This window comes from Pelophylax lessonae (assembly GCF_965119305.1).
Source record: "Pelophylax lessonae genome assembly, chromosome: 4".
Taxonomy (NCBI): Eukaryota; Metazoa; Chordata; class Amphibia; order Anura; family Ranidae; genus Pelophylax; species Pelophylax lessonae.
Window position 1 is genome coordinate 528,070,616 of NC_138771.1, and position 12,061 is coordinate 528,082,676.

The 12,061-nt window shown below is 45.4% G+C and overlaps 1 protein-coding gene across 1 annotated transcript in view; it reads right to left on the reverse strand.

Annotated features, from left to right (window-relative positions):
- SAMM50 (SAMM50 sorting and assembly machinery component) overlaps positions 1–12,061 on the reverse strand; it is a 34,449-nt gene that overhangs the window by 19,068 nt on the left and 3,320 nt on the right. The window contains exons 2-4 of the mRNA XM_082257002.1: positions 11,069–11,179; positions 8,690–8,791; positions 6,237–6,324 (exon numbers count right to left, since the gene is read on the reverse strand). Coding sequence (XP_082113128.1) covers positions 6,237–6,324; positions 8,690–8,791; positions 11,069–11,179 — 301 coding nt within the window. The remainder of the gene's footprint in view (positions 1–6,236; positions 6,325–8,689; positions 8,792–11,068; positions 11,180–12,061) is intronic.

Below are 12,061 nucleotides of genomic sequence, written 5' to 3' on the forward strand. Positions count from 1 at the left end.
CAGTGTGCATGAACGCAGACCCAGTAGGGAGACTCGCATCCACGGCGGCCAGATCAACCCCAGAACCTGAGGAGACAGAGGATACAGGTGAAGGCAGGGGACACTTTCTGCCCTTCCTCTTTTGCAGGACCATATCTACCTTGAACACCAGTGACACTAGGACCGCGGTCATAGCAGACAAAGCGGTCTGGGACCCAGAAGGCCTCCATGGGTTAACCCGGGGACCACTAGCAAAAGAAAATACTGCTAAAAAAAACCCACCGCTGCACAAGCGGCACCACAAGTCCCAGTGCACCAAGTTGCTACTATAGTGGAAAGAAGGAGGCCGTTTTGCACCCACAGGGACTCCCCATCACTGACTCAAGTACAGAGCAGAGCGCCAAAGCCGCACGCCGTGCAGCGATCAGGGAGAAAAGGTTCAGGAAAGAACACTGAATCACTGCGCTTTAGGCTGCAAAAAACATGGCCGCCGCTTTATTTTAATGGGGAACTACAAGAAAATGGCCACAAACACACAAACATGGCTGCTGATATATATAGCAGCCTTTGACGACAAAATGGTGGCTACACTCTGCTCCTGGGACCCCGAGAAACGAATGGGCAGTAAGGAGTGGCCCTGGCAGGAACCCCCACCAAGACCATCCCCCCCAAAAACTGCGTTTTCAGCAGCTGGCGGAGCGCCACCCCCCCCCCCTCCCCCGCTCGACACCCCCACACAGACATTACATGTAGGGATGCACCGAATGTTCGGCGGCCGAACATTATTCGGCCGAAAATAGAAAAAAATAGCACTTTCGGTGTTCGGCCGAATAAGTCAAAAGGCCGAATAATTTTGTGCCGAATAATAGGGCTGAACGATAGTCGGTATGATATCGACTATCGTTCTGTGGCCGTAGGCGATATCCATATCGCTGAGGTCACGATATTTACAGGGGGAAGGGACTCGGAGGAGGACAGGAGGACTCACAGACTTCCGTGAAGCCGGGACACTTCAGCGGTGAGCATACATTACATTACTCACTCCTGCACTGCAGCCCGCCCCACACATTCAGTGAGTCTTACTCTCCTCCCTAGTTTTTTCAATGGCACATTCAGGAAGCCAATCACGCCGTGATTAGCTGCACAGCGAACCAATCACGCGTGCCTGCACACCTGATTGGTTGCGCTGTGCCGCTACTCACGGCGTGATTGGCTTCCTGAATGTGCCATTGAAAAAACTAGGGAGGAGAGTAAGACTCACTGAATGTGTGGGGCGGGCTGCAGTGCACGAGTGAGTAATGTATGTATGCGGCTGTGCTCCTTTCCAGGTTACAACTAGTCCACCTCCTACTACCACCACTATGAGAGACTGTATAATCTGATCGAGTCCACACTGACACTGACTGACTGTCACTGAGTAATTGATGTTACCACATTAACCCTGACCTGCCCAGTGCCCTGTATCTGCAATTAAAATTTACAATGCTGCCTGCATGCTTCCTGATTTCCATTCCCATTCCCAGCATCCTTCCCAATCCCTACAGTGTCACTAACATTAACCCTATTGTACAAGGCTGCAGTGTGCACTGAATCCCATTCCCTACAGTAACATTTAGGGAGAGAGAGAGACATGAGAGGACAAGAGAGAGAGAGAGAGAGAGACATGAGAGGACAAGAGAGAGAGAGACATGAGAGGACAAGAGAGAGAGAGTGAGAGGACAAGAGAGAGAGAGTGAGAGGACAAGAGAGAGAGAGAGTGAGAGGACAAGAGAGAGAGAGAGTGAGAGGACAAGAGAGAGAGAGAGAGAGAGAGAGAGAGAGAGAGAGAGAGAGAGAGAGAGAGAGAGAGAGAGAGACACGAGAGGACAAGAGAGAGGACAAAAAATTGGCAAAATAAATGGAAAAAATGTGAAACACCGCGTTCGGTATTCGGCCTTCGGCCAAACATTTTATTATTATTCGGCTTCGGCCAAGAATTTCATTTCGGTGCATCCCTAATTACATGTATGGCCACCCCTGGGGAGGTGGGAGCTAGGTGTGGGTAAATGGGGGGTGGTCCACAGGGGGACCCCAATAAATGAGGGGGGACGCTCTGTGGAAAGGATGGGAATCTGGGGGTCCAACCGTATTGGGGAGAGGCCCACGTCCACCCCAAAAGACCACCAGTGGAAGAGGGAGACACTACTTACCACACCATGGAAACAGGATGGGCACCACTCCAGACAGACCACCGCACCATCAGAATGGGGGTGCTGCAGACCAGAGGCACGCTGCCACTCAGGTCATGACCAGGTCTATGTGTCTTAACAAGATGTTTAACTCACCGGCCAGCCTCCGTTAAGTGGAGGCCGACCTAGCGCAAAGCTGAGGTCGGGTCACTGGCCTGGACTGGGGAGACCATAAGGATCTAGAATATCCATTCCGTCGCCCAGTCCAGAAGTTTATTGAAGTTTTTGCAGGAACAGAAAACAAAAAGGAGGAAATAAAAAACAGTTAAAATAGACAATAAATGCTAGGACCAGAGATCACAGCAAGGAACTAGGTCCTTACTCCTGACTAGGCAGAAAAAAAAAAAAACTGAATGCTTATAGCAGGAAGTGGGAGTATACCCCCTGGGACTGCCCCATAGGCGTGGTAAAGCTTTTTATTGCCTAGTGTCCTACTCCTGTAGGGGGCAGCATAACCCAATGGTCAAGAAGATTCTGGAGCGGTGTCCATCAATGAACGAAATATGTATTATTTTTGCTAAAAAGTTTGAGTTTATGTAAAAAAAGATCACAAACCGTATATATACACACACACACACACTACTTCAAGCTTGCGAGGGTGTGTCTGTTACTCAGCTATGCAAAAGCACTGGAGGGAGAGTGCAGAAGTAAGGCTACATGTACACGGGACGTTTTAAAAAGTCCTTTGAACGCTGGAATTTAACAGCTATGTAAAGGACGTTTAAAACGTCCGTTGTGTTGCGTTTAGCGGCATTTAGCGGGCATTTGCGCTCAGATCCTTTTTTTGGAGGTCAAAAAATCATTCCCCTTTAAACAGGAAAACCGCAAGCGCTAAACGCGGGTGAGCGTTTTGCGTTTGAAACGCCGGTAAACACACGTACTGAACATCCTGGACGCAAATAATTGCTTCCCAAAAAACTACACTGAATTCAACAGCCTCTAAATGACTGTAAACGACTCCGTGTACATGGACAGATAAGATAACATAGAGGAGGGTTCAGGGGCTTCTGAAAAAAAAAACGCCCAACTGCTCCTAAACGTCCGTTTACAAGTAGCAGTGTACATGAGGCCTTAGCGTTTCACAGATAAAAAAATATATATATATTTTAATGCATTTCCTAGCAAAACATTGCAGTGCAGAACTATAAAAGGATCTTGAAGAAGTTAGAATACTAAAATTTTATTCAAACAAGGACATTTGAGTAGCATCCAGGAGAGCAGTTTACAGCTTTACATAGTAAAAAGTAACTTTTTCTCCTAAGCTGGAAGGTCTGGCATTATGCAATACTGTTGGTCTCCTAAATCCGACACCGAAAATAATTTGAGATCTGTGCCCACCCTGCTTTTTAATCACTGGATACCAGTGGAAGTCATATTTTAGTGTTCATCCCACAACGGCACCAGAAATGGGAGCATGCCTCTTCCTGCAACACTCCCTCTTTGTAGCTAGGAAGTTGGTAAAAAAAAAAAAAAAAAGCACTGAGCCTAGCCATTTGATCTCCATCCTGTACTCAGAGCTGCACTCGCCCTCCTCCACCTCTATAGCGTATGCCCTGAAGACTGGCTGGGAGTCGGAGGTAGGAGACGTTGAGGATGAGGACTGGAGCGATGCGCTGGAGACGTGCCGGCAGGTGTCTCCTAAACTTTCTGATAGGCTGACTCAGTTATTCATAGTCCACCGTGCTTACCTTACTCCAGCCAGGCTGGCAAGATACCGACCTGATTTTTCCCGGGACTGCCCTATGTGTCATTCCGCCCAGGGTACGTGCCACCACCTCCTCTGGCTTTGCCCCCGAATTCAGGCCTATTGGCAGCAAGTCGTGGCCTTCCTGCATGATACCATGGGCTCCCCACTTCAGCTAGACCCTAGACAATGCTTGTTGGGTATCTACCCAGAGGATGCTATGGATAAGCCTACAAAAATCTTCCTGCAACACTCCCTCTTTGTAGCTAGGAAGTTGGTAAGAAATGAGAGCATGCCGTCCTGAGATGGGCATGTGTTAAAAAAAAAAAAAAATAATAAACAAAAATAAAAAAAAAAAAAAAAAAAAAAAAAAAATGAAAAAAAGAATTTAAAGTGGTTCTATAGGCAAAACCTTCTGCATCCAGCTTCCCCCCACAACACCCCCAATATTTACCTGAGCCTGATCCAGCAATGTGCACGAGAATCGCTGTCATTTTCTCTTTCTGCCCACTCATTGGCTGAGACACAGCAGCTGCCAATCACAGCCATGGAGGAGGGAGCAGGGGCCGAGACTATGCTACGTTTTATGTGTCCCAAAAAAAAAAAAAAAACACAGAGGTGGCATGGGAGCAAGCATGCTCGAGTGCCCCCATAGGAAGCAGCTTGCTATGGGAACACTTGGCAGGGGAGGAGCCTTGAGCGCCTGTGGGGGACCTGAGAAGAGGAAGATTAGGGCTGCTCTGAGCAAAACCAGTGTACAGAGCAGGCAAGTATAACGTGGTTGTTATATATATATATATATATATTTTTTTTTTTTTTTTTTTTATATAAAAATTGTACCTTTTAAAATAAAGTGATTTTGAAGGCTGTCTTTTTTTTTTTTTTTTTTTTTTAACAACAAACAAGTTATACGTACCTGCTCTGTGCAATAGTTTTGCCCAGAGCACCTTTGATCCTTCTCTTCTCGGGTCCCCCGCCGGTGGTTTTGGCTCCTCACCGCCACCAAGGGCCCCCAAATAGCAAAACCCCTAGCTATGGGGGCACTCAAGCAGACTCACTCCCGAGCCATGCTTCTGTAAATAGACATTGCCCATTCACAAAGAGCATAGCTCGGCCAACCCCCCACTTTTTCCTTATTGGCTCAATTACTGTGATTGACAGCAGCAGCAGCCAACGGCTCCCACTCCTGTGTGAGCAAATAAGGACAGATCATGGAGAGTTGCTGCTCTCCTGTACATCGCTGGATCGAAATGGGGCTTGGGTAAGTATAAGTAGCCGCACCCAAAAGTTTTTTTTTTTTTTTTTACTTTAATCCATAGAATGCATTAAGATAAAAACCTTTTGCCTTTAGAATCACTATAAGATGTGACTTTAATAAAAAGAAAAAAGATAATAAAATGTGAGCCAGTCAGTCCCTACTATACAGCACACAGTTCTCAACCACTAGAAGATTGCTGGCAATAGGATAGAGAGCAAGAACACAATACGGATGCTTATTTAAACAGCCAGTCGGGGGGTGGGGAGGCTTGTGTATATGCATTTCAATAGTTTGCCTGGTTCAGATTAAGAGTCGGTTCACACTGAGGCGACACGACTCCTTACTACTTCGGGGGCGACTTGTGCATTCCCATGCACCACGACTTCGGAGCGACTTGCAGGGACTTCACATAATGGAAGTCTATGCAAGTCGCTCCAGGTCGCCCCCCCGAAGTAGTACAGGACCCTTTTTCTAAGTCGGAGCGACTTGTGTCGCTCCTATTAGAACGGTTCCTGTAGCGGTCAATGGACCGTGAGGGAGCGCGACTTGTCAGGCTGACAAGTCGCGCTAATGTGAACCGGCTATTAGAATGCAACTGCATGTTTTCTCCCAATAACACAATACTTTTTTCCTTCTAGAGATACCACTGATGCTGGAGCATTTCTTTCTTTGCAACGGTTAGCTGCATCTTTTACTGTGGGACAGTACAAGCACCTCTTTTAAACTCTTCCGTTCACTGTTGTGTGCTACAACCATTGGCTTGGTGTCAGTACATGGCCCCTGCATATGCCACTATAAGCTCCGGCCCCTGCTCTGCTTTGGGAGGGGGCACAGTTGGCAGTGCAGGACCTTTTACTGGCACTGGAAGCATAGCTTTTTTGTTGTTCTTGAGTCAGACCACCTCTGCTGTGACATGCTAAAGAGGAGGTGTAGCCACAGAATGGCTCAGTTTTATATTTGATTACTCCAAAAACTTGTGATTGATTTAGCCCTAAAAACAAACAGTTTTATAGAAAGAACTTTATCTGAAACTGCACTGCAATTATGTATTCAGTTTGTTTTTAACTGGGCTTAGGGATGTACTTACCTTCACAGGTATCAATCAAGACTTCCACTTGTCGAAATATCCCCATACGAAGGAGCTTCTCTCGGGCTTCGTGGGATTTCCTCATAACCTGGAAAACAAAAATAAAATATCCTCTAAATTTTAGGTAGGATAAAAAAATAAAAGAAAGTCCAGCTCAGAACTCAGGGCTCCCCCACCATCCCCGAGCCAAATTATGCAGAGAGTGGCTCTGATGTGATCACTGCTCTCTGCATCACTGTATGCGAGTGCAGGGCATCTTAGTGATGCAATACATACTGTATGTAAACATTTTTCATTTTTTTCAGCTAGTGATTTACACACTATTCAGCCAGCAGGTAAACACTACTATTCACAGCTGCAGCTTGGCAGTTTTCTGTATCATGCGAGTATCATTACACTGCTGGGGATCCATGTCTGCTCTACTGCTACTATAAGCTGCCCAACAGCCCCCCCTGGTTAGATTTTGCCAAAACATGTTAGCATGGCAGTGCTGTGAGATGTATAACAGCTGGAATTGCTTACAGGACCAGAGAACCAGGACACCGAGAGCAACCAGGAAGAACACAGACTTATAGGCTCCTGAGTACTATTTTAACATGTATGCATAGCCAAAACGAAGGGCAGGAAAAGTGTAGGGGTGGGACAGCTGGTGACTGAGATGTGGGCACCATGCTGGAGGGAGCAGAGTCTGCTTCCTAACACTAAAGGCCCGTACACGCGATAAGAAAATCTGTAGGGAAAATGTGTCCGACCTGCCAATTTTCGGATTGTTAGTATGGTGCTTTCGACAGTCAACTCCGACTTTTCGGCTGACAAAATCCTGATGTGCAGGCTATAAACTTTTTGTCGTCCGTAATAAAACGTCCGATTTTTTGACGGAAAAAAAATCTTAAAAGCAAGACTAGGCATGCTCAGAGACGAAAGAACACATACAAAACAATCCAACACATGACATCACTTCTGAAGAGGAATTCTGTCGTACGGGAAAATTCGTATGAAAATAACCTCTTCACTTTCCACATCAGACTAGCATGCCACAAAAAACGGATGACAGATCGTTCGATAATCTGATCGGGTGTACGGGGCTTAACAGGCAGGTGGCGCTCTGAGACAACCAAGCAGGCGCACTACAGACCTGCAGCTCTGTGTGTCCATTCACACACAGAGACGCGGTTCGGTCCCATCCCCTCCGTCCCAATTGGCTCACTTGGCTGTAATTTATAGCAGCGGGAGCCGATGGCTTCCACTGCTGTCAAAAGCCAATCAGGAGTGGGAGTCCCTGGAGAGGCGAGGCAAGGCTCTCGAGGACATCGCTGGATGGAGAGGGATTTTATGTAAGTATAAGAAGGGATTGTGGGGCTTCTGCACACAGAATGTTTTTTACCTTCATGCATAGATACCTTGTGCCTTTACAACCACTTTAAGGTACTCATTTAAATAAAATTTACATACATTTCATCCCAAAAACATTATTTTTCCTATGTGAATTTACTGCTGAACAGCAATCCTGTTTTTTTGCTCCCGATATACTTCTAACCAAAGTGCTCTTTCAACAGTTGCTGGTTACTGAGTAGCACTGTGGCAAATGTGTGCATTGCATACTGTGCATAGACTCAGATTCTATTTAACCATACCCAATATTCAGCACTATGTAGCCATGCCCACTTTTTGCTCTTTATGAAAGTCTAAAATTGGGGAGGTATGATTTTTTTTGCACTGACACCAATGCTTGGGGTTATTAATGCAGTCACTGACACCAATGCTTGGGGTTATTAAAGGGATTGTAAAAGCAGTTTTTTTTATCTTAATGCAGTCTCTCTCTATCCAGCAATGTTGCAGAACTGTCTCAGCTGCCCTGAACTCCCCTCATTGGCTGAGACCACAGCGCGGCACGATTGGCTGACTGACTTTGACAGCTGCCGGAGCCAATCAGGTGAGAGGGGGCGGGTCAAGGCTCCGTGCCTGAAAAGACACAGGGATTTGTGACTCGGCTTGGGTGCCCCCATAGCAAGCTGCTTGCTGTGGGGTAACTCAACAGGAGGGAGGGGCCAGGAGCACACAAGAGGGATGCAAGAAGAGGAGGATCTGGGCTGCTTTATGCAAAACTAACAGCACAGAGCAGGCAAGTACAAATTTTTTTTTACATAACAAAAAGTCTTTACAATCACTTTAATGCAGTCGTTGACACCAACGCTTGGGGTTTAATAATGCAGTCACTGACACCAATTCTCTGAGGTTATTATTGCAATCACAGACACCAATTCTCTGAGGTTATTATTGCAATCACAGACACCAATGCTCAGGGGCTATTAATGCAGTCACTGACACAATCACAGTTTTGCTGTTGCATACACTAACTTCTTCTTTGCTTTTTTAACAATAAAATACCCAAAAAAATGTGTCTGCAGTAAAAGAAACCGCTGAAGTTTTTTTTTTTTAAATGCCATACATACATCAATCAGGTTCTTTGCTTTAAAAACATCACTGATTTCAGGCATGATAAGGTCATCCTTTGTCCTTCCGAGACCTTCAAAGCGCACCCGCTGCACCACAACCTGAAAAAAGACAGAACATAGGTTTTTAAATGGTGGAAATAACATTTTCTGGTTTTGCCTGGCTAAACCATTTAATAGGCTTTTAACATAAGTTAAAAAGAGGAGCTTATAGAGTTATAAAAAAATAAAAATAAAAAAGTAAGCAACTACGAATACTGGTCCAGGGATCCAGCTCTGTCACCACCTGGGCTGGTTCTTCAGCGGTCCCAGTCTTCGGGTTTCTGGTGTCGCCATCCTACTTGTGGGAAGCCAGTTTGGACTTCCTGGCGTTTCACAGCTGACTTCCCACTGCGAATGATGTGCTGCACTTCTCTTAATTGTCCCGCAGTCTCCTGGGACATGTGATGTGGAGGGGGAGGGGGGGTGTTACTGGAAGGAGCAGAAGTTCCCAATTGAGGTAAAATTCTGCTTCAATTAATAAAAAAGACTGACAAGATTTACCGAATTCCACTATATTGCTCTGTGTAGACAAACAACTTTTGAGGGTGTCAGGCGCAAGCATGCATTGTCCCCCACTGTGCACCAAAAGTCCCCCAAACCATACATGCTTGGAAAGTACAGGACTAAGAGCATAAAAAGATGGTGCTATTGATTTTATAGGTACCGTAATAGTTATGCAAATGTTTATCAAAACAGAAATTTTCAATCATTATTCAGACACACAAACACAACATAACTTACTAAATTCTCACTAAACCTAAAAATATAAAACTGTATTGAATTTATAAAACAATAAATATTTGTACATTTTAAATAATTGTGCCTTTTTGTGAAACGCTGGAATTTGGCATCACACCTATGCAGTGTGACAATGCCTGAACCACCGTGTCATGTGAGCACTCTGTTGGTGTGGGTTATGACAAAATAATGCAGGCATAAAATTGGATCGCAATGCAGCATGCTACAATTTACGCCAAAATGTCCCAACACGCTGATGCACATAGGATTTGAAGGGCTGCAATTTTAAAAGTTTAAAAAGTAAGCATTGTGATGGGTTGAAAAAACAGAATGCGCACCAGAGCAGATGTTATGTGCATCATACCACACCCCTGCTGGTGTGATATTTCCCTTTTGAGATTGAAAATGAGACATCCTTTTCCCCTGTAGCCCAACACTCAGTAATGAACACAGAAATGCACAGAACAGAGCACTCTTGTGTTCATTCACAAAAAGAAGACATACAGACACATGACTAACGTTTACGTTGTGAATGGACAGAGTGCAATGTACTGAACATGTCTGTGTTCATTCAAGGGGTTAGTGGAACCAACCACAGTGCTTACAGGGGGTCCAGGGATCAGACATTCCTTAAAGTTGTAAAGTCAGGAAGGTTTTTTTATCTTAATGCATTCTATGCATTAGGATAAAAAGCCTTCTGGGTGTCGCAGCCCCCCTAGCACCCATAATACTTATCTGTGCCCCCTCTCTGTCAACAAGTTCCTCGGCCGTCCTGGGACTCTCGCTACTGTTTGGCTGAGATACAACCGTGGCGCCATTGGCTCCCACTGCTGTCAAAGTCAATTAGCCAATCAGGAGAGAGACGGGGCGGGCCTGAACAGCAGCTATGTGTCTGAATGGACACACAGAGCTGCAGCTCGACTTGGGTGCCCCCATAGCAAGCTGCTTGCTGTGGGGGCACTCGATAGGAGGGAGGGGCCAGGTGCAGCAAAGAGGGACCCGAGAAGAGGAGGTCCTAGGCTGCTCTGTGCAAAACCAACTGCACAGAGGAGGTAAGTGTAACATGTTTGTTACTTTTTTTTTTTTAACTAGACTTTACAATCAGTTAGAGCCCATTCACACTGCCGCGACTTGTCAGGCGACTTGTCAGCCTGACAAGTCGCGGTAAGTCGCGGTTCATTGATTAGCACAGGACCCGTTCTAATAGGAGCGACACAAGTCGCTCCGACTTAGAAAAAGGGTCCTGTACTACTTTGGGGCGACCTCGGAGCGACTTGCATAGACTTCCATTATGTGAAGTCCCTGCAAGTCGCGCCAAAGTCGCGGTGCACGCGACTTCACAGGTCGCCCCCCGAAGTCGTGTCGACTCAGTGTGAACCGGCTCTAAGTGTTGGACCATAAAGATTCTTCAGAAAGCTTCAGCTCTCTAGGAGAGCAAACATCAAAGACATAATAAATCTATTCTTTACAGAGCAGATGTATTTACAAATTTCTTACAAGAGTTGCATTAAGCAATTTCTATTTCAGATGGTATTTTTATATTTTTCTTTCCTTTAAAACCATAGTGCCTATTAAAAAAATATATTTCTTTGTACTTACATCTTTATTTTCTAAAATTTCTTGCTTCTTCTGAGGCTCCACCTCTACCAGATCGCTGTCATCGCTAACATTTCCAAAATCTGGCCCATCCATTGGAAGGGGATCCAGGCTCTAAAGAGAAATTTGTTAATTACAACTTTTGCAATAATAATGGGCTGGAAGGAATATACATACACAAATATTTATAATGAAGTTCATAAAAAAAAAAAGAAAGAAGGACAACATGCAATCATATGAAGAGGTCTTTGAATATACCATTTACTCACTTATCACACAGATACTTTAGAGCAGTGGTCCTCAACTCCGGTCCTCGGGGCCCACTAACAGGCCAGGTTTGCAAGATAACTAAATTACATCACAGGTGATCTCATTTGCTGCTCAGTAAATGCAGTATTCTAGTCTGCATCTCCCCAAGGTAATACTTAAAATCTGGCCTGTTAATGGGCCCTGAGGACCGGGTGGTGAGGACCACTGCTTTAGAGAACACTGAAGCATTCACATCAGTCTTTTTCCCAAGAGGAGCTCACAATCTGATCCCCTTGAGTCATATACACATCCAGGACTGTGCAACCCATGAGGCAACACTCATTAAGGCACTCTGAGGCTGCACACCATCCCTGGTTGTTATGATGCAGGTGGCTGCCTGTACAAGAACCAATGATGCGATGCTGTGCAGCTCAGCCACCTCAGGTAGCATCCACCACTGGCACAGTCCTGATCAAACTCAATAACGACAGTTTGGATGGAAGCCATTTAACCAACCAGGGTGTTTTTTGGGTTGTTACAGGATATTAGAGTTCTAAGAGAAAACCCACACAAAAAGTAGAAGAATTAAATTCCATAGAGACAGAGGGGGGGGATGTTCATTACAGCCCAATTCCAGCCAAACTAAAAAACTAATCCCTTGCAGTGGAGCTGAGCCCAAACTGCAATGGGTAATCGCTTGTCTAGGTCTAAGAGAACAAAAAATGATTTTCTTAAGGCCCCTTTCAC